The following is a 22606-nucleotide window of genomic DNA, read 5'->3' on the forward strand; positions in this document are numbered from 1 at the left end:
TCTTCCCAGCTCCTCTGGGGCCAGAAGCATCCTGCCACGTTGGGGACTGGGATGTGCCACTGGAAAGATGACCACCTGCTGCTGCACAGTAGAAGAGACCAAAGCTAGGAAATGCAACCAACCAACTGCCAGGAGCGATCAGTCATTTTTAAACCAGCACAACTCCACCCTTCCTGGAGCAGAAAAACACCTGTGGGAGAATGGATGCCTTGGCTGGTGTTGGGCTGTGCTGGGGCCACACAGCGGGGACAGGATGGGTGGGTGGGGATGTGGAGAGGGAGCCTTGTGGGACAGAGATGGGGATGCCAGCTGTCCATGAGCCAACCTGGGGGTTTCCTGGCTAGGCTCACCAGGCAGAGCTCTCCACGGAGCTTCACCCAGGGATTTTTTTAATCAGAATGTCTGAAAATACAAGTTTTAATCAGGACTGTGCAGCAGCACAGCAGGAAAACCTCAACAGAAATCATCGATATTTTATCTTACATTTGTAGCTTGCTGTCTTTCCCCCGCAGCTGCTCGTGGCCCCCCCACAATCTGGAGCTGGACACCCTCCCGGGAGCAGGCAGTCTCAGGGCAGGAGTGACCAGGCATGCCACTGGCCACAAACCCGAGGAAGCCGGGCTCCAGGCTGCTCCTGCCCTGCTCCTCCCAGGGCGTCCCTGTCTGCAAACTCTTCCCTCTGGGGTCAAGGTACTTTTGCCTTCCTGTTGGCCTCGGTAGGAGCAGGCTGTGGAGGGCTCCAGGGCTTCTGCTACTATGGCGCCTCATCTCAGCATCTGTGAACACCTCCTATGGCCATGGCTCTGGCCGAGGGTTCAGGGGGTTTCAGCTGGCCTCCATACCTCCCCTGGTCCTTCCAAGCCCAGCACTCAGCAGCTATCAGGCAGTTTCAAGTAGATTGTGGTCTTGATCTGAAGGAAAGAGATGAGAAATGTTGCAGGATGGGTGTCCCTCCCCCGCCCCCCTTCATTTCAAAGAAAGAACATCTGAACTGAAACGGCAGCAAAGGAGAAGTACCAAGATAAAGCTCAGCCTGTGTCTGTGCAGATAGCAATGGGGAGCTGCTGCAGAACAACAGGAACTCTCCCTCATGCGGGTGCCCAGCTGAAGGGGAGCCTCATTTGCCCCCAGCCATGGAGCTGGGGACTCCCTGCCTTGGATCTTGCAGCAGCAGCTCTCAGGGGGACACGGGGCTGGATTTGTGCCAGCCAGTGAGGCCCCGCTCTGCTGATCTAATTGCATGGAGTGGAGGGGACCCAAGTCTCCCTAGGCCCCCCAGGCTATGGGACTGTGCCGTGACTTGCCATGGTATGGGAGCAGTGTTTGAGTTGTGTGGTGACTTGCCATGAGGCAGGGAGCTCGGCAGGCTGTTGGGGGGCAGAAGAGAGAGGGTGCTGGAAGGGCAGCAGCAAGGGCTGGGACGCAGCTCAGGCAGCTTCCCAGAGCCAGTCCCCCTCACAACGTGCTGTGAAACTGCGGCATGCCTCACAGGTACCCAGTCCTCTCCGCTATGGAAAGGCCAAACAAGCTAGGTGCTAGGACAGAGCAAGGAACAAGGCTTTGTCTCACTGGAACAGCTCTTGACAAAATAATCAGCCCTGCCTTTTAGGCAGCACCTGATGTGCTTGTGGAAGGGGCGTTAGGAAGAGCCTATGATATTTTGCCGGTCCAGAGGACCTGGCACCCCATGCGCGAGTGTGTTGAGCTCTTCCAGCTGCTTATCTGCCTCAAGCCCTCCTGCCATCAAAAGCATTTGCCTCTGACCTGCCCCACACTCTCCACAGATCTCCCTGACAAAGAGCTCGTTCCTGTCAGATATCTCTTTCCTGAGACTGCTCACATGCTGCCAGCTATTTGAGAAGCTACTTAGGGCCCCTGACAAGGCAAGTTTCTTCATCCTGTGATCTTTTAGGGACACCCCACCAGTTCTGTCCTGAGCAGATACATTAGCTGGAGGCTCAGCCTGAAGCAAGAATAAAGCAGGGGTGATGTGCAAGGATCACATTGACCCTTTTGATTCCAGTGCTGTGCTGGGAGCATCTACCCAGCCCATTTGGGAGTGTGCTCTTTGTGCTGAATGTGCAACCTTGCACTCCTCTTCTCTGGATTTGTGCTGCACTCATGGCCCAGCCTTCCTGCTGATTTCCACTCCTTCAATCTTGGGGTCATCTGCTGACTTTATCAGCATGAGTTTCTTTCCATGCTGCTGATAGAAAAGCCCAAAACACCAGCTGAAAGGGTGCATGTGGAGGATGGAGCCCTCGGCTTTTGATGAGAACCACTCTTGCTTGCACATGACTTCCTGCAGCAGGAACCTCCTTTGCATTTTCCACTTGTCTATGCTGCGATCCAGGCTGGGATCTCTCCGCTCATCAAGCAGTGGATGGATTCTCAGGACAACTCCCTGCTTGCCATGCTCATGGAAGAAATCACTGCTCTTTGCTCTCAACCTGGGGACCTCTCCATGGCTTTGTGCCAGTTCTCTCTGCCAGAGAACACAGGTGAAAGCAGAAAGCAGGGCACAGCTTCTGCTGTGATCCTGAGTTAAAAGATGCTCTGTCTTTCTTTTCTCTATGCCTCTTTGCAGCTGTTTTGGGTGGGGTCCATCCTGCACAGAAATGTGGTTGATGTTGTAACTTCCCTTTTTCCACTTTGGTAGGTAGAAGTCTCTCTTTATTTCACACAAGGAGCCCTCCCCACTACCTGCTCTGTGCTGGGCCTCAGACAAGCAGCTGGAGAGCACTACTAGCTGCTGAACCTCCCTTCGGTAACAAGAGCCTCGGGCCAGTCATGACAGGTAAGTCATAAGGTAAATTCAACAGCCGTGGTTGGGAATAGCACATTGCAAGACTCTCTCTCTCCAGTCAAGTTTTGCAGAAGCAGGGAATAGGTCAATGATAGACATTAATATTACAATCATGTCAGGACTCCCGGGTTCTGGTCTCAGTGCAGCCCCTTGTGCCTTCTGCAATGCCAGGCAAGAGGCAGCAGCAGCTTTGTGCCTCTGTTTCCCTGTCTGTGACCTAGACAATGGGAAGATCCTGACCCATCTTTAGCAGGTGCTTGGAGAGCTGAAGGTGAAAGGTGCAGTGTCAGGGCACATGCAGGGCACTGACCAGCTGGTTTCCTTTGAACTGGGTGGAGCCGAGCCCTAGCTTCAGACACACAGGTCCCTGGACTGGCTGCGCTGACAGGGCAGGACTTGGATGAATGTGTCCTGAGAGACTGGCAGGAGCTGGGCCCATGGTGGAGCCCGGAGGGGTGAGAGCGTGGAGCTTCCTCTTGGAGAAGGATGTATCTGGGCTTGGGTGGTGCACAAGGCAGTTGATGAAGAAGCAGTTGCTCTCTGCCAGGCTCAGGAGTGAATTTAACACCACAAAAGGCAAAGCACTTAGTGTCTCAGGCTGTCTGGGTGCTCTTACTAGCACTTGGCTTTGTTCAGCCCAACAGACCCTACCCATCAAGGTGGAGAGGTGTTACCCCATTCGACCCGGCCTGCCCTGACTCAAAGAGGGGCCCGATGTTATTTCATTCATGTCCCACCTTCACAACCACAGCAAAGCTGAGAATAGCCAGACCCTTACCGAGAAATGATGACAGCTGTTAGAAACGATGTCAATACTCTAGCTCACAACAGGAAACTTTATTAAACAACAGGAAGCCCATGCTCATGCGTGGACTTACAAAACACCTCACCCTCCTCTCCCCTTGCTCTTTCAGTGCCACGGGACTGGCAGACAGGGCTCTAACTCTCACCGCCACGCTGGGTAGGGCTGCTGGACTCAGAGCCAGTCCTGTGTGGCAGAGTCTCACAGCTGTCTCCAGCCAGCCCTCAGTCTGCTCTGCTCCAAACCCCACCTCAACCCTTGCTTCATCGTGCATCCCTTGGCTGCTGACCTAGGCTCAGAAGATGGATGGTCCAGAGCTGAGCTGGCTGGTGAATCGCTCCCTTTCCTTTCCACTGGGCTCTGCTCAATATCCTGAGCTCAGACTTGACCTGCTTGACAGAAAAGGTTCCTGCCTGCAGCTGGCTGCCATGAGGAATGTTAACATCATCCTGCAGCACTACAACTTCACAGGCAAGCTGACCAACCGGCAGTCTGGGGATGAGGGCATGGGTCTAATCCGCACAACCTTTGCCATCATCAGCTGCATCATCATCCTGGAGAACCTGCTTGTGCTCCTGGCCATCCTGCGGTGTCTGCGAGCCCGCCGCTGGGTCTACTCCTGCATTGCCAGCATCACCGTGAGCGACCTGCTTGCAGGGATTGCCTACCTTTCTAATCTCTGCCTCTCAGGCAAGAAGACCTTCCAGCTTTCACCTCAGCTCTGGTTCCTGCGGGAAGGCATCCTCTTCATTGCGCTGGCTGCCTCCACTTTCAGCTTGCTTGTGACTGCCATTGAGCGCTACAGTGCCATGGTAAGGCCAATTGCTGAGAATGAAGCCAGCAAGACCCTGCGCTTACGCAGCCTGATCATTTCCTGCTGGCTGCTGGCCTTCATCATTGGACTGCTTCCGCTGCTGGGCTGGAACTGTCTGTGTGACTTCAATGCCTGCTCTGTCCTCCTGCCTCTCTACTCCAAGAACTACATCCTTTTCTCCGTAGTCATGTTCAGCATCATCCTCCTGGGGATCATCGGCCTCTACATCTCCATCTTCCAGCTGGTCCAGGCCAGTTCTAAGCAAACCAGTTCTCGGCATAGCCGCAAACGATCCCTGCGCTTGCTCAAGACTGTGCTGATGATCCTGGGTGCCTTCATTATCTGCTGGAGCCCCCTCTTTGTCCTGTTGCTCTTTGACGTCTTCTGTGAGACCCAGACCTGCACACACCTCCACAGCCTGGACTGGACCTTGGCTCTGGCCATGCTTAACTCAGGTGTTAACCCCATCATTTACTCCCTCCGGAGTGTGGAGGTGCGCCGTGCTGTGGGAAGCCTGCTGTGCTGCTGCTGTGTCAGGATTGGGCTTTGCAAGCCTGGGAACTGCTTGGTCATCACAGACATCAACTCTGGTTCATCCACAGAGAGCTCCCTGCGCTACCGGGAGAGCTTCCGCAGCTCTGTAGCACTGAATGCCCGGCCCAGAGCACCTCTCTCCAGCAACTCCAGCATGATGAGCAATCTCCCCAGCCTCTGAGAGGCCATGGGGAGAGCAAGAGATACCAGACAGCCCACCAGGACCTCGTGCTGCTGGTCCTGGCCTGGCAGAACTGTAGCCTACATGCAGCTCAGGCTGACCAGGTGCAGTCCCACCCCAGTTGTTAACTGTGGCCAGGCTTTCCAGCCCCTTCAGACTGGGATGTTGCTTCAGTGTGGGTGCAGCATAGCGACAGGCATTGCTCCTAGGATGGGAGTGAAGGATACGGACACATTTTGGGATAGATGCTCTGCTGAGACAGCTGCTGTGCCTAGGTTATAAGTGGACCCTGCTCTGTGTGTGCATGTATATAGATGCTGTACCTGCCCAGATGAGGGTATTTTGCCCCAGGGCACAGTGAGGAATAGGGTGGGTATCCCCAGCCAGACTGCCCCCAACCCCTTGGGATCAGGCTGGGCTGGCAGTGCTGCAACTGCATGTCATGCAGGGCTGGAAGTGATACCTGAGTCTTCTCTTGCAGTTTACAGCCTTCTGGAACTGCTGTGATGGGCACAGCTGCTGGAAAGGATGCAGTCTTGATGTCTTGCCAGGGAGTCAAGAACAACTGGGTTTGCAAGTGCAAGTGTGTGCAGCTGTGGAGCAGCTCAGAGGCCCCTGGCCAGGAACCAAGTGCCCACCTGTAGTGCAGCACAAACCAGCCACAGGATGGCAGAGGGCTGCAGCAACAGCCCAGTCCCTCACCAGAGTGCAGAGGCTGGGCACTGTGCCCGGGCAAATGCTGTGACAGTGCTTACAGCCTGGCAGCAAGAAGTAAGAGACCTGCCGTGCCTCTGGACATGGGGCTGCACCTGCAGTGACAGCCCTGGCACCACCATGGGCAGAAGGAGGTACCCACAGCGACTAAGGAGTCTGGTGCAATCCTGCATGGCAGAGCTACCTGCTCCCATCTGGCTGAACCTCTCAGGTAGCATACACCTCTACAGCAGAGGGTTCGCAGCGCTGTGGCCTCCCAGAGAGGTGGGTCATGCTCCGGCAAATCTGTCAAGTTCTAAGGTCCCCACACAGGGGGAGATGTCCACTGTGATGGGCACTAGAAGGTTGAGCAGCAGCTTCTAGATGGCTTTGCATTCTATTGTCTCCGGTGGGGTTTGGCTCATAGCTGAACAGAAGCAGCAGGAATTGTTTCCTCTTCCTTTTTGGGCCAAAAAGGCTGCATCCTTCCAGAAACCTTTTTGAAAACAGTGCTTGCAACAGAACACATTTGCAAGAATTACTTCAACAGCCTGGAACAGAGTCATCACCCAGCAAGAGTTGGGTGGAGCCTGCCCCAAGCCCTTCTGAAGTTCAGCACAGCAGGGGAAAGGAATGGAGGGGTCTGATCGTAGCATGTTTGCTCTAAGCGCTACCATATTTGGAGAAGGCAGTCGCCCATGCTCTGCCAGGGAAATGTTTTGAGGGTCTCCACCTCCCATGAACTGGGCAGCATCAACAGCAGAGAAGGTACCTAAGGACCCCAGGTTCACAGCAGTCACATATGGATTCTCCCTGCTGCCCCAGGGCTGAGCACTGCTGCCCTGGCCTCTCTGAATGCCATGCCTTCTCTCCCCTGAGCTTGCAGGCCAGTGACTACCTGGCTGCAGCCTCTGGCCCTGTCAGTTTGCTGGCTGGTATCTCTGAAGTGGCAGGAGAGATCCCAAGCTGCTGCAACTTCACGGGCAGGAAGCTTAAGAGGCTGCCAAGTTGTGCATGGACACAGCCCAGCTGGCAGCAGAAACGGATGTTTCCGTGGGCAGGCAGATAGCTGTGCTGCATGAGATTGGTGGGGGGAACAGCTCCCAGGGCAAGGCTGGCTGGGGCCAGCAGAGGCTGTTGCAGGGCTTGGAGACCTTTGCAGCAGGGATGGCAGGGCTGGGGCTGTGACAGGGGTCAATCAGCACAAGCAGCTCCCAAGGAGCCAACAGAACACGCAGAATGCCCGCTGGCACAGGGCGGGGGGGGCAGGAGGCACAATGACATCCACATGCCAGGCCTGCAGGTTGCAGAAGTTCATTTGGGCCAGGCTTCATTCCTGGTACTGAGAGGACTGTTCTGTGCTACGGAAAATGGCTGGCTCCAAAATAGCCCCATTCCTGCCTGGGTCTGACAGAGACCCAGTGGAGCCCAGAAGGCACTGCCAGCTTGCGCCTCAGATTCCTGCTCTTCTATTCCCTAACCAAGTGAAAAATCAGAGCAGCACCCAAATGCGTCCTCTCACCTTGCAAGGAGGCCAAAGCCACCCAAGCACTGGGGATGAAAAGCTCCTGACGACTTAAAACCTGCTGGCCCGGCCCCTCAGCAGGAGGTGCTGAGCTTCCAGTCCATTTGTTTCGCAATAAATCTAGATGATAAGAAAGCCCCTGTTTGATTTGCTATGATTTTATCTTCCTGCAGGTCAGGTACCTGCTGGCTGGTCCGGTAGGCAAGGGGCCTCCTCGCAGCGGAGCAGAGGTCCCATACTCAGTGCCAGGCTCAGTGCAGCCCTCAGCTGGGACCCAGCTTGCTGCTTGGCACAGGGCCTCGCCGACTGTGCCCTCCGTGTCCAAGCATGTGTGCAGGAGCATGCAGACATTCCCCGTAGGCCCGGGACAGACGGAACCCCCTGTCCTGTCCCCGGGTCAGCGGGATCACCCCACTCCCAGGGACGGCGGGAGCCCCCCCATTCCGTTCCATTCTGTTCCTGGGGCTGCACAGCCGGGGGCAGCACGGCCCGGGGAGGTGCTGCGCTGTGCCCCGCACACGCGCCACCACCGGGCACTTTCGCCGCCGTTGTTCGACGACGCGTGTGACCTGACTCCGCGGGTTCGGTTCACAGTTCCCACTGCCGCGGGCGGTCAGCGCCCTGCGGTCGGCGCGGAGAGCCCTGCCTGTCTGCCCGGCGCGGAAAGCGGCGGGAGGCAGCGCTGGGGAAGGCAGCCAGCGCCCCGGGCGACGGGCGGCGACGGGCGGGCCGCCGGTGCGGGCTCCGCACGCCCGACCCGGCAGCAGCCGCCTGCACGGCTACTGCGAAGCGGAGCGCCCCCTGCAGGTCAGGCAGGGCGGCAACGCCGCTGCACGGGCTGCCGCGACTACAGCTCCCAGCGCCCCCTGCGGCGGCGCCCGAACTAGGTCCCGGCAGCCCGCGGGCGGTGCGTGCCGCGTCGTGCGTGCCGGTGGAGCAGGCCGCAGCGGCGGGGCAGGGGCCGCGGCGATGCTGGAGGAGGCGGGCGAGGTGCTGGAGTCGGTGCTGAAGGCCTCGTGCCTGCCGCTCAGCTTCCTGCTCTTCGTGCCCGCCGTGCTTCTGCTCCTGGGCCCGCCGCCCGCCGCCGAGGCCGCCCACGAGTTCACGGTCTACCGCATGCAGCAGTACGAGCTGGGCGGGCAGCCCTACGGTGAGAGACTGCACGGCCCGGCCGGGCGCGGTTCGGCCACCGGCCTGTGCCAGGCCTCGGTCCTCCGGGAGGGCGAATCCCGGCAGCGACCCCCTTCGGGGTCGATGGGGCCCTGGGAAGAGCCCCGATCTCGGGGAGGAGCCCAGGGTAGGCCGCGAAGCTGCAGGCGGCCCGGGGAGGGCGACCCAGCCCAGGGGAGGCTGCAGGAGAGCTCGGAGAGCCCTGGAAGGCTGCAGCCGGGCCCAGACCCAGGGGAGGCTGTAGGCGGGCCCCATCTGGCTGAGTTTTACTGCCCAGTCTCAGCACAAGCAGGAAGGTGCCGAGAGCTCCCACATGATGACCTAGAGGTGGCCAAGGACCTTGCTGTGTCCTTGCAGGCTCCTGTCTGTGGGCTGAACAACCTGTGTTTCAAGTAGTCTAGCTGGTGTTTCAAGTAGTCTAGCTGCAGCCCTCTTGCATACTGGGGAACTTGATTGTGAGCTCAGTTTTGTTCTCTTGCATTTGACTCCTCTATTGACAGGTTGATTCTTCGCTGTTCAGCCTCCTCTTCAGTCTCAATTAGCAGTGTCTATTGCTCCAGCGTCTCCTCATTTGAGAGTCCTTTCTTTTACAGTTCTTCCTTTACATTACGATTGACCTCCAGTTCCTCTGTTCTGTTGCTTCCAGGCTGCCGATTGTGCAACACCTTTCTTTGAGTCAGAAACACAACCTGTTCTGTGAATCATTGAACTGTTGTAGCCCTTAGTCTCCACTGCCCTGTACTCACTAGCCCAGAATCAAGTGCTGTTTCTGAGTCTTCCATAGATATTTTATTCCAGATCAGGGCATGTATTCTGTCTGTGAGTGACTCTTCCTGCTGTCTGTTTTGTGGCCTAAGTTTCAGACTTCTGTTAACAGTCTGGCATTACAGCCCCACATTTATTCTGTACTGTCCATGAGACTCAGTCTCTACATCTTTGAGATCTTCATAAGATCAAACATCAGTAGAAGTTATGAAATGACAGCTATGCCTGCACGCTTTGTAAACACTACAGATGCTACTGGTGGCTTCTGAATATCTGAAATTACTTCTGGGTTCGTCCATCACAGTTTCTCAAAATGTGTCCACATCTTGAGACCTCTGTTGTTGAGAACCTCACTAGATCTGAGGTAGGCTCTCTCATGGGAGTGTTAAGCTATCTCTTTTCTCATGTGGTGGTAAATCTTTGTTGACAGGCTTAATGGGGGCAGCAGGCACGTGTTTCAGCTGGCTTTGACTTTGTTTGCCTGAGTGTTCTCTCTAGCCAACTGCGCACAACATATTTTGGAATATTTTGTGAACTCTCGAAAAGCCACACATTGTTTTTTAAGATGCTTGCAATAAACTTTTTATGCTGTTTCTTTTTCTGGAGCCTTTTAGCTCCAGAAAATACAGCTCCTTTTAGCTGTATTTTCTTTGTTCCTTGCCAGCCCCTTTGGGTAGCTGATGTTCCTGTTCCATGTGTGTTCTGAGGCCAGATGTCCTTCAGGATAAAAGCTATTTGTTGTTCCAGTTTCTCATATTGTTTTCCAAAAAGACTAAATGGAGATTGCTGCTGAGCCTTTTCTTGCAGGGGGGGAGAAGAGGTTTTTTGTCAACATCAGTCACAGAGCAATTGAAGAACAAATTTGGACTTCCTCTAATACTGTTAGAATAGAGTTCTTTAGATAGTAAATAAACCATTATTAAACAGTTCTCTGTAGAGAAACTACAGAAAATCAACTTGTCTTGCCATGCTGTCAGAAAATACTGTTGGGTCTGCTCTGCTTAGATGTCAGAGGGTTGTGCTGGGAGCAGAAGTCTGGATCCACACTATGCTATGTTTGCACATCATTGTTTTGGGAATGGTGGAGGAGTTATCCTCATTATGGATTGTTTTTCTCTGATGGGGGGGATGGGGGCTGCTGTTAACATCTGTTTGTTATACACTGTAGGAGCTTTATGTGGAGAATTTAGATCATGCCTTAACTCTGTTTCTGGGTGTATGGCCCTCACTGATACTATGCAGTAGAAGTACAGGTTTTTCTTGTTTAGGTGATTTGACCTTTGATGGGACCAAACTAATGTTAGAGTTAAATTAAGCCACGTTTAAATCTAACATTTAGCAACACTCCTATTTGGCATAGGCTGAGGTGCCTTCTGGAGCACCTCCCTGGCTGCTTGGGGACCTAGTGTGATGAAGCCTTCGATGTAGGTGCCAGAGTTATAGAAGAAGAAACTGGATTTGGAGCATTACAAATTGTAAGGTGGATTTGAACGTCTCTATTTATACAAGATGTACTTGTGGTCCTCTCTTGGAAAATGCTGGAGCTGCTGGCAAGCCTCCAGACTGCTGTTCTCCCAAAGGATTGCATTTTCATGTGGGGGATTTGGTATGCTGAAACTGAGAGTAGGAGAGAGCGAGCAGTTAGAAGCAGCCTGCTCATTTGTAATTTTCTCAGCCACAGAAACATCCCAGTGGGTGAGCTAGAACAGCCCTTTGGGTGGACATGGGGTAGCCTTGCATCCTTTCACAAAGTGGTTCCACACAGCTTGTATCCTCTGCTTGCAGATGTGATCCTACAGCTGGAGGATGCAGTAGGCTGCATAGCAAGAGGCCAGGCTTTCTCCACATGTATTGCTGTCTGCAGGTATTAGGTGCAGGCGAGCAAACAGGTAGCCTGCGTGGTTGTGGTGGGGAGGAAGACTGGAAGGTGGTCGAGGCTGTGTAGTGGTGGAGTAAGGGGAGTCTGGCAGGACATGGCTGCACAGATGTTGCTCTGATGGATGCAAGGAAAAACCACAGATCTCTGTTCCTTCTCGGACAAGGGGGAAGAGCTTTCTGCAGGTCCTGGCTGCTCTGAAGTTCATCAGACTGTCACCAAGGCTGTTCTGAGAAGGAGCTAGGCTCAAGCAAAGGGGATGTGATGAAATCACTTACAAAACCTCTTGCTGTTCTCTCCTCACAGGCACCAGGAGCGCAGTGCTTAACACAGAAGCCCGCACTGTAGAAGCGGACGTCCTGAGCCGCCGCTGCGTCATGATGCGGCTGGTGGATTTCTCCTATGAGCAGTACCAGAAGGCTCTCCGCCAGTCAGCTGGTGCTGTGGTGATCATCTTGCCACGATCTATCTCTTCTGTCCCACAGGATGTTGTAAGGGTAAAAAAAAAATGTTCCCTTTCTCTTCCAATGGGAGATGTATTTGAGAGGGAGAGAGGCTTGGGTTGCTATAGGACTGAAAGCTCCTGTTGTGGTGCACAACAAATCATACTCTAATTTTAAAACTTACCTTTCTCTCTCTGCTTTGGCTATTAATTTCTTTCTGCCCTCTTGCATGTTTAGCAGATGCTAAGTTTGTGTCCCGCTTAAATCCTCAGCAATTCATGGAGATAGAGCCAGAAATGCTTGCTATGGAAACCATTGTGCCAGTCTACTTTGCAGTGGAAGATGAAGAGCTGCTGTCTATCTATGAACAAACGCGGGCTGCTTCTGCATCACAGGGTTCTGCATCAGCTGCAGAAGGTGAGTTCTGACAAGTGGGGGAAAGGTTTAGAGGAAGACAGTCCTGATCCCACCTCTGGGAGCAGTCTGCTGTGTCATACGCACCATGAACCAGTGTTCTGTTGCCTTCGTGTTTATTCTGTCTTTGTTAAAGTGCTTTGAGATTTAATGGAAGAAAAACACAGTATAAGAGAGAGTATTACTTGACTATATTTGGAAATACAGTTGCATGGAGTGAGTTCTCAGCTTCACACTGTTGCAAGTAAAATAGAAAGCAAAACTCAAGTTAAAAACAACATTGAAGATGTTAAATGACTACAGTGTGTTGGTAGAAGCTGAAGCTTTTTGTCTGACCACAAGTCAGTTCAATACTTCCATGTATTCCCCTGTAAATAACTTTACTATCTTACTGACCTGCTGCTCATGATTATCTTTAGGACTGCTGGAGAAAAGTTTTTGTTTTAGCCAGCTCAAAATATTGGGATTTCAGGACAGAATGAAAATGCATGGTCACCAGGATTCCGTGTCAATGCATAAACACAAACGACAAGTGAGAGGGCTTAAATGGTTTAAAGCTGGTCTCTCCAGAGCTCAGTTAGCAACAGAAAAAAAGGGATGCAACTTCCCCAGGTGTACACTTTTTTTTTTTGTTCTAGTTCTGCTGCACACGGCAACTGCCAATGGCTTCCAGATGGTGACCAGCGGGGCTCAAAGCAAAGCTATCAATGACTGGCTCATACCCAGTGTGGAGGTGAGTTGTATATGGATTCAAACTGGCAACATTGATGGGATGCTGTCTTTTATTGGGACTTCATCAGACATTTGGACTGATAGGGGAAGTCAGGGGAGTCTCAGCCAGGTAAGTATCTGAAGTCCTCAGAACTGAGGCCACTGCAGAGTCAACAGGCGTGTAGAATTCAGGCTGTCTTTGTACAGGTGCACAAAGGGTGATGCTGAGTGACACTGATCTCTTTCCTCTGCAGGGAAGGCTTACGGGGCTGGGTGGAGAAGACCTGCCCACTGTTGTGATAGTTGCCCACTATGATTCTTTTGGAGTGGCTCCAGTGAGTATTCTTTCTTCCTGCAGCTCTCTGTTCCTGTCTGTGTGTTCCTGTCTTTTCTCCCATGTGGCCTCTGCCCCTATGTTTTTTCTTGGCCTTAAAGACATGGGGCAGTTATAAGTGGAGCATAGTGGTGTGCTATCTTGAAGGCTGTTCTGGTACGTGAGAATAAGTGTAGGGTTGTCACCTTGTCTCTGTCCCACTTCATCCTGCAGTGGCTGTCACACGGTGCTGACTCCAATGGCAGTGGTATCTCAGTGCTACTGGAACTAGCCAGGCTGTTTTCTCGGCTCTACACCTACAGACGTACCCATGCTGGGTAAGAAACTGCCCTATTCTTGGTTGAATGTGTGTAGCTGAGATCAGGTAAGAAGGGCTTTTGCTCCAGACCTGTAGAGTGTTACAAGCAGTCTTTTACTTCCTTTGCTCTGTTTTGCTTCCCTCTGAGTACAGCTGCTGTTAATGGCCAAGCTCCTTCCTTTAGTTTCTTTGCTGTAGCTCTGCTCAAGCCTGGGGACAAGTGGAGGGAATGATGTGGGAAGTAGATTCCATCCTCAAGCACTGGGAACTCGCCCTCTTTACCCCTGTCCTGCCATTACCTTAGTATGTGGTATGTAGGAAGCATTTGTTAATGGGCAGTTTGCCTTGAATGTCAGGTGCTAGCTGTTGTGATTTCACCACATCTCCAAGGCTGAGTAAAGGAGTTCTGTAGCCATGGAGTGCAGTGTGCTAACACTTTTCTGTCTTCTTTGGTGGGCAGGTATAACTTGCTGTTCTTTGCATCTGGAGGTGGCAAGTTTAATTATCAAGGAACCAAGCGGTGGCTGGAAGACAATTTGGACCACACTGGTGAGTAGGGGGCTGGCATTCCAGCATGTTCTGTGGCAAGGCCTCTGTTAATATGATTATGTTAAGTGTCTAGTATGTCAGCCCTCCTGTGAGAATCTCCTTGTGTGGGCCTTGCTTTTCTGGGATGGAAATCCCAGCACAAAGCATAGCAATAAAGGCTTGGATTTTTCTGTTCCAGATTCCAGCCTGCTGCAGGACAACGTAGCATTTGTTCTCTGCCTTGATACTCTGGGCCGAGGCAATAGCCTTCATCTTCATGTCTCAAAGCCTCCCAAGGAGGGGACGTTGCAGCATGCGTTTCTGAGAGAACTGGAAATGGTAATGAAAAGCATTTTAGGTAGATGGGAACTTGGGACGTACTATGGGGAGCTGCAGCTCTCCAAGAGAGGAAGGAAGGAAGACGTGAAGAAAGGGTGTGCCACTGAAATATTTCATGTATTGTTTATGGTCACTTCATTTGAAGTGCAGACAAATCCTCATGACACGGTCCCAAATGAAGCAGACTAGATCTGCTGCATTTTCCACTGCACTTCCTTACGGCTTGTTGCTTGCAAAAGCTACCCTGTAGTGACGTTAAAACAGCTTTTTTGACATTAAAACAGCTTTTTAATGGCAGTAACTGCACCTTACAGGTGGAAGATTATTTACCTTCTGGAACACAAAAAAATTGGGTCTAGGTGGACTGGGCAATGCAAGATGGGACTATGCAGTGGGCAGCGTGACACCCTGGATGGCTTGTCCTTTCCCTCAGGTTGTTGCCAGCCAGTTCCCAGAGGTGAAGTTTTCCATGGTGCACAAGAAGATAAACTTGGCTGAGGACATGCTGGCATGGGAGCATGAGCGTTTTGCAATCCGACGCTTGCCAGCATTCACCATCTCCCATCTGGAGAGCCACCGGGACAGCCTGCGCAACAGCATCATGGATAGGAGGTTAGAGGCCTTAGGGAAGGCTGCAGTTGAAATCCAGCCCATAAACACAAACTGGCCTCATGACTGCTTGTGCTGTTCTGATGGTCCAGAGGATGGGTGAAAAAACACTGAGAGTTGGGTTCTGGATTCAGGCTCATGCTTGATGCAGTGAAAAAGGGTGGTTTCTAGAGGAAGCTGATCCCATTGACAAGTCCATAATCCCATCTTTTGTTTTAGGGCACGAATAGACACTAAGGCACTAACCAGGAATACTAGGATCATTGCTGAGGCTTTGACAAGAGTCATCTACAACCTAACAGACAAGGTAAGAGCTGCCCCTCGTGCAGTGCTAGTCAGATTTGTCCTGCCCAACCAAGCTTGCTCTCACCAATAGCCTGGGTTTTTTTTTTCCCTTGCAGGGAGCACCTGCAGATCTGCAGATCTTCACAGATCAGATGGTGAGCACAGTGCATTTTTGTAACCTGTGGGAAGAAGGAATCAAGAGTCTGGGAGAGAGGTCTGGTCTCAGCCTATGTGTGGTTGACTCCCTTTCTTTGGTGGTATTTTTCTGCAGCAGATCCAGCAGGAGCAACTAGAATCAGTGATGGACTGGCTGAGCAGTCAGCCCAGGGCTGCCCAGCTGATTGATAAAGACAGCACCTTCCTCAACACCTTAGAATATTATATGGGTCGCTACCTGAAGGATGTCAAACAGCATCATGTAAAGGCAGACAAACGGTAAGAAAAGAGATGAAAGAACCAGCCAGGGCATGCAAACTGACTTTCCCCTCCAGTGAATTTTGTCTCTGAGCTGCAGCTTTCCTGGCTTCTTGGCATGTAGCTGGAAGTGATTGCTCTTTTCTGCTCTCCTGGCAGTTTTGGTTCATGCTCTCTCTTCTCCCGGAGAAAGCTCTTTATCGTTCGTCGCAGCACAGTAATGAGTCCCAGCAGCTCCCTCTGTCTGAAGAGCTTGTTTTTTCACTGTTTTGGTTCCACCCTTCCCACTCTGAGTGCTGATTCTCTCTGAGTGCAGGAAAAGACTAAGGTCCCCTAGAAAGCTTTCTTTAATTGCAAAAAGGCAGCTTCCATCCTGTCTAACCTGCTTGGGTTGAAGCGGTTTAATGAACCCAGTGAGGCGTCTTCCACATGCCTCTTCTGATACAGATGAACAGCATCTGAATTTGTATTCTTAGACTTCTGATTGTAGGAAGAGAAAGACTTGACAATTAAATCAGTTCAAAACTGGTATGTAAGGTGGTCATGCTTACCTGTCTCTGGTTGGATGAACTCCTTGGGAACAGAGGTCTGGGCTGTCCTTACTGCAATGTCAAGAAGTGTAATATAACCTGAAGAATTTCTGCTTTTCACAGGGACCCTGAGTTTGTTTTCTATGACCAGCTGAAACAGGTGATGAATGCATACAGGTATGGAATTCTCTTGGGCATGTTGGGCTGTTGTCTCACTCTGTGGCAGTACCTGCTGTAGCAATTTCATGTGTTCTTTATTGCAGGGTCAAGCCAGCGATCTTTGACCTGCTTCTGGCTGTCTGTATTGCAGCCTACCTTGGTGTTGCCTATGTTGCAGTGCAGGTAAGAGAAGAGAAGCAGGAGATAGATGTGTTATTTTCCTCATAAATCACGTTAGCTACAGTAACTGGTGCTCAGACAGTCCCAGCGCCAAAGTTGGAACAATAATGCCACCCCACTCTAAAAGTAGTAATCCGAAATGGCTGGCTGTTTTGTTGTGTGTTTTTGAGTATCTCAGTTGGCTGTGCTGAAGGCAATCTCTTGCCATTCTAGTGCAAAACTATTTTATAGACCTCCTTCTCTTGGTCAAGGACATGCACAACTCACTTGTTAAGCTATTTTGGCTATGTGACAGCTTCAGACTGAAACTTCTCAAGATAACTAACATCTGCTGTAATGTTAAAGGTTTGCAGCTTGTAGTAAGTTAGGAGTTTTAGGACATCCTTCCAGTATCTGAACTTGGGATGCAGCTTAGAAATGCATCTTGGGGGGGGCCTTTTTTTTTTCCCCCCCTCAATGAAACCATAAATACATCCTGTGTCCATACTCCTGGAAATGTGATGCTCCATGCCTTGGCCAGCCAGCTTAAATTTAGTGGTTTTGTTTAAGTGTTAACAAAGCCACTGTGAGCTAGGCTTCTGATCCTGGCTGGGTTATCTGAAGAACATGAATGAAAGGGAAGCATTTTAGGTCAATCTAAATTTTGATGTCTTCATGTTATTTGTGCTTATTATTTGTTTGGGGAAACAACAAGCATTTAAAAATCTGATGTAACAACATAAACAGGAGGGAAAACATATACTTTGATTTCTGTCAGCAATCTTCATTACATTTGTTATTACAAATCATTTGAAGCCTGGATCTTGTTATATCTGTCAAATATCTGAAGTAGTTATCAAATCAAAATGCAATTAATCAAAAGAGGAATTAAGTGAATTTCTAAGTCACTGGTGAAATGGTGAAAGAGAAGATCCACTTAAATGATTGTGAACTACTGGGAATCTCTGTGTGTGCCTGGTTCATTTTTACATTCTTGAAACTGCTAGCAACAGTGTTTCTGTAGTGACCAGTATCAGGCATGTGTTCAAATCTGAAGCTTTCTCCTCCCCTTCAGAAGGAACAGAATTGCATCAAAAAATGTAAAATCTTTAACAAGTGTTTGCATCTTCACAATGGGAGTGATACAGGCCTGCACAAACACTTCTGTAAGCCATCACTTTCTGTACAACTTCAAGTAACTGCCTTCATTGTAATAATTCCTACTAATTCACCAAGTCCCACTCTGTCTTCCGGATGAGAGTGCTAGTGAATGATCCAAACAAGGTATTGCATTTGCACATTAGTATTGTTTTAAGCCTTCTAGTAAGTTTTCTCTCGTGTAGAACACAGTCATTTTATTTAGAATTTATAAGGACTCATGGTTACTTATTCTCCTTCTGTTTCCAGCACTTTGGTCTTCTTTACAAGATGATACAGAGATTATCCCTTAAAACCAAGCAGCAGTGAAGCAACGAGTCATCACCCATACAGCAGCACTGAGCCATCGGTGAGCCCATCAGGAACCTTCTGCCTTCCATTGAATCCTGCTGTTTCTCTTCCTCTGTCTCCTCTTTGCTACTCTATAGAGGGGAGGAAGGCAGAAAGAAAATGAAATTTTAACTCTTGTGCACCTTTTAAGTGCTTTTCTTCACCTTCTTCCCCTGACTTGCACCATGTATGTTTTCCTTTGCTTTTTGGCGAGGGAGAGGCTCAGAGACTTCAGTAGTCCCTGCAAGTTGTTTAAACACTGAACGGCTGATTCTGAGTAGCTTCTATGAGCATAAAACCAAGTCCAGCACCTTCATGGACACGTGTGCCATACAGCGAACTTGGAAACTGAAACTACAAAGTAGAGTGACATGTTATCTCTGCCCAGAAAACAAGGACTCAGAGCAGTTGTTTAAAAGGAAAAAAAGTGCACATGCAAATTAAAGAGAATACTATTAGCATGTTTTCTTATGGTACCTCTTCCTTAAGTTCACTGCCTGGCTTTAGGAAGGTGTGCTGAGCAAGCAGTGTCTGCAGCAAGCAACTTCTTGCATTTTGTTTAGATTGTGCAATAACTCATTCCCTTTTGCACTGTAAATGATCTTGACTGTTACTGACAGATTGAGGAAAGATTGTTAAAACGGGTTTCTTGCATTAGGGTTCTTACCAGGACAGATTCTCTCCTGTCTCTATTGGAGGATGCATTTTGCTGTGTACTTGATTTCTCTTAAAGTTTATGGTCCTTGAACAGTTCACGGCTGCCACCACTCTGCTAAACTCTAGCTTGGTTTTTAAGGGGTGTTCTACAGTTCCAGCTGCTGCAGGATTGTGTTCTGTGCTGTTCCATGTATTTAAACGAGCTGGTTATATTAATAGCAAGAGCAGCCCAGGTCCTGCTGAGCTCTAGTCTGTAATCCCTTCAATCTTCATTCCTCAGTTTTCACTTCCAGATGTGTTCTGGATTTTGGGGTGTTTTCCCATGTTCACCTGCATCTCAGGGTCTCATTTCACATTTTTCAGCTCTATTATTTCTGGAAACACTGTTCCTGGCCTGCACGTATGAGCAAGTTCCCGAAGTGCTTGTTGCTGTCCTTTTATGTGCTGCCCCCAGTATGAAGGGAGGCAGGTCACTTAGCCATTAAAAAGCAAAACAAAACAAAAAATGAAGTTTTATGAATGTCATTTTAAACATGGCTGTTTCTAGAACTGTACCTAAGAGAGTGTATCTTGGAACACATGCTCTCTGTTACTTTTGTCCTTGAGCAAGCGTTATTTTTCGTTTGCTGATGCTTCTGGATGGAGAGAGCTATGCAGTTGCCCAAAATAGTTGCCAGTGCTGTGCAAAGATCAGGAGGGCCAGGTAACCAGTTGTTCAAGCATTGTAATCATCTTAAGTTCAAGTCTTTCCTGTATTCAACCATCCAAGGTAAGCAGGATACTTGTCACTACTTTCTGGTGAGAGCTGAATGCCCTTTCTGGGCAGTGTTGCACTTTGTTTATCCTCAAGTTCTTCTGGAAAATGTATCAAGATACTGACTACAAGTCCTAGGCCAGTTGTAGTTCTAGAAGATGTCCTGATTGAATACTACTGTCCTGCCACTCAACAATGTTTGAGTCCTTCCTGTAATTTGTTCTATGCACATGAGGTCTCTTCACAGGCCACGGTGACTACCTTTTTTTAAAAATGACTACTTGTATTTAAAGTAGCATCTTTTACAGAGACTGAAAAGCTCTTGTGGGTTTGAATGAAGGTGTACCCTTTTTTTGTATGCAAGGAAAATTCAAGCTGTGCACCCTTGTCTGCACCACAGCTGCTGTGCATGCACTTGTTAGAAAAGGGGTTGTTGTGGCCAGTCACTGTCCTTGTCCTTTGGATGGGGACCAAAGCACTGATTTCCATCCATCTTTCTTTGTTTCACTGTAGTCTCCTTCTTGGAGTACCCTTACCCCATGATGTGTGCTTTCTGCTACTTTAAATGTGTAGCAACTTGTTCTTTAAAGGGTCTTGTCTTTTCCAGGAGAGCATGCTGATGTCAGTGGCTCGCTCTAATAGCAGCAGGTGGCATGGTACCAGGCACTCCTGAAATATCAGCCCTACAGGGAAACTTGCCTTTTTCTGATCTTTTGAGTGCTTATTTAAAATACATCTCTCTGCATGCATGAAGTGTTCATGACACTCCTCTGCCAAGTGAATTTATAATGACTTCAGAAATTGCTGGAGTGGCTGGAAGGTGAGCCTCAATTGTTTTCCACTGGCTTTTATGCTCTGCCCTTAGAGACTACATATGTTGTGCTATGGGAAGGTGCACGCTCTGGACTGTGTACATTCAGAACATGCGCAGTACAGTGGCTATCTGAAGAACTTCTCTGTAGGTTCTGAATATCTGGAAGTAGTTTCAGAGGCCTCCAGCTGCATCATACATTTCTAGTGTTACACTTGGAGAAGGGGGTATTCCCTCCAATTCAGCAGATTACTTAACCAGGCTTAATGAAACTCCGTTAATTCACTGAGCAAAATAGAAAAAAACAAAATTATTAGCAATCCTGCTGCAGCTTGACTTGATGCATGTAAAATTTGCAAGTAGTGGGCAAGAGAGAACAGAACAGGCCCGGACCATTCTTCGTTGCAGTGGAGACTGTCAAACTTTGGTCTTCCAGATGAGAAGCTCAAAGTTCAGAGTCAAAAACTTCCACCAAGGCAACCCAACGTGGTTGCAGCTATGTCCCTGTCAAGGTTGTAGCATTAGAGCAAACACTTTAGCTCCTTGTGGTCTCAACAATAAACTGCTAACACTCCTGACGCAGTGCCAGAAGCCAGTGGCAGCTATCTAAAAGAAAGGTGGATAGAGGTAAATGAGGAGAGTTTGTAAACCTGAAGGGCAGTTGGGATAGTACATTGCTCTCTCCCACACGAGAGTAATTTGTCTTATAATCTGACTGGATGCATTTTGTGTATGTCTAGCTGGCTGCTGTAGAAGGTAGTTTTTACTACAGATAAGGGTTTATGCTTTTGATCAAAGTGCTTGTGCACTGAAACATTATATACTCATATCTGAGATAGTCAAATTCCAACTTTCTGATAGCTGGAACAGAGTGCCTATCCTGGGAGTGAACTTAGTTCCCACATTGCTGTTTCCTTTGGGAAGTTGACAGAGAAGCTTGTAAATAGACTGCTATTCTGCTAGGTTTTAAAAAAACAAGAAAAATGGTGCTGATCCATACTGCAGCATACCTGATCAATTCTGTCACCGACACAACACGCAAAGGCAGAAATCCAACAGCTGTTCTGGTAAAATAAAAGTTCTCCACAACACCGCAGAAGAGCTCCGTGTAGCTGATTCTTGTTACCCCTACTTTTACCTATCCTTTTTATCAGGAGTTTGCCTGGCCTGGAAGGAAGAAGCATGGAAAGCATATGTTCACATATATGCAAGTGGCTAGCAGTTGATGCTTCTAGCCATAAAACAATTTTCTTTGCTACCTGTCTGACTTTACCTGTTGTCCTGGTGCTGTCAAAGTCTGCAGCTCATAAAAATCTGGTTTTCCAACAGGATTTAAGCACTGAAGCTGTTCATTCCTTCTGTCCACTCCCACCCACACAGGCACTAATGGGAGCTGTATGCAAGTAGTTCGGACTATTGTAGTTGATCTCCCAAAGAAGAGAGGTTGTTTCATTGTTATGAAATAAGTACTACTGTGCAGTATGAACTCCACTCTTGTACTCAGTGCTAAAAGGAAAGACCCTGAAGCCAAAATAGAACTAGGTACCCCACTATTTGTGGCTGGAGGAGTCACCACAATCTATTTAGATGTTTAAAACCACATATATCCAAAATTGTTGTGGGGCTTGGTTTTGGAAGGGTGGGGGTGAGGGGTAGGTGGGTTGGTTGTTTTAAATCATGTGCTCTCATGTTGTTCATAGCACAAGCCAAAATACCGAGCTTCTCCTGCACCTTGTGGCCAGGCTGGGTTTTACATTTAAGAGCCATTCAGTCTTGACTTACTGATCTGAATGATGGGGGTGCTACTATATGTTTCAGTAAACTGGGCCTCTGGGTACTCAAGCGTGGGTTCCTGCTTGCTCACTTTGATCTGTTTAGTTTCCATTTGTAGTTGTTGGATAGCAACTTCAAGGTTATAATCTGGAATATTTGCAGCTCAGGAAAAAGAGTTGATTTATCTAGCAATGTTAACTCAATTATTTATCTCTTGTGTGTCCTAAAGAACAAATGTATATTGAGGTGAATATTTAAAAGCTAATAGAAAATTCAATGCAGTTGATTTATATATTTGTTCTGACTATAAATGTAATAATATTTAAGTATTTTAACATTTTTTTCATTTCCTTATTTGTTTGTCCCTTTTTCCCTTGGAAAAATAAACCGAGTGAGTGGGTTTGATGAACAGATTTGTTGGAGAACTATTTGCTGCTGGAAGCTCAAAAAACTGGAATGTCCTTACATTATTTGAAAGAGCAGACCCCCTGCAAAAAGGGAGAAAATGCATGTGTTTAAGAGCTTATGTCATCCCTTCTATATAGTCAAAAGTAAAGTAGTATGACAGAAAATATTTACAGACCCTGAGCAAGGTTCCAGCACCTTGAGGTGAGCAAATGCCCATTTATTCGAAGGGTTTGTGTTGATGTGAAGCAATTAAAGTTTCTATGCAAGACAGCTTCAATACTGCGAAAAACTGTCTACCTGAGAAGCCAACACAGTGTATGCTAGTG

General features: G+C 49.2%; 2 protein-coding genes across 2 annotated transcripts; both read left to right on the forward strand.

Moving 5' to 3' along the window:
* The first annotated feature begins 3910 nt into the window (after nucleotides 1-3910).
* Nucleotides 3911-5175, forward strand: S1PR4 (sphingosine-1-phosphate receptor 4). Its single transcript, XM_076359556.1, has one exon. The coding sequence runs from the start codon at nucleotides 3911-3913 to the stop codon at nucleotides 5135-5137; it is 1227 nt and encodes a 408-aa protein (XP_076215671.1). The 3' UTR covers nucleotides 5138-5175.
* Nucleotides 5176-8286: 3111 nt separating this feature from the next.
* Nucleotides 8287-22281, forward strand: NCLN (nicalin). The gene is made up of 15 exons (XM_076359210.1): nucleotides 8287-8505; nucleotides 11473-11663; nucleotides 11882-12026; nucleotides 12662-12756; nucleotides 12989-13069; nucleotides 13282-13385; nucleotides 13827-13915; nucleotides 14094-14233; nucleotides 14667-14845; nucleotides 15062-15149; nucleotides 15244-15282; nucleotides 15399-15562; nucleotides 16195-16248; nucleotides 16335-16413; nucleotides 17797-22281. Exons 1-15 carry the CDS (start codon nucleotides 8325-8327, stop codon nucleotides 17854-17856), a joined length of 1689 nt encoding a protein of 562 aa, XP_076215325.1. The 5' UTR covers nucleotides 8287-8324; the 3' UTR covers nucleotides 17857-22281.
* Nucleotides 22282-22606: the final 325 nt, after the last annotated feature.

This window comes from Aptenodytes patagonicus, chromosome 25, assembly GCF_965638725.1.
Source record: "Aptenodytes patagonicus chromosome 25, bAptPat1.pri.cur, whole genome shotgun sequence".
Taxonomy (NCBI): Eukaryota; Metazoa; Chordata; class Aves; order Sphenisciformes; family Spheniscidae; genus Aptenodytes; species Aptenodytes patagonicus.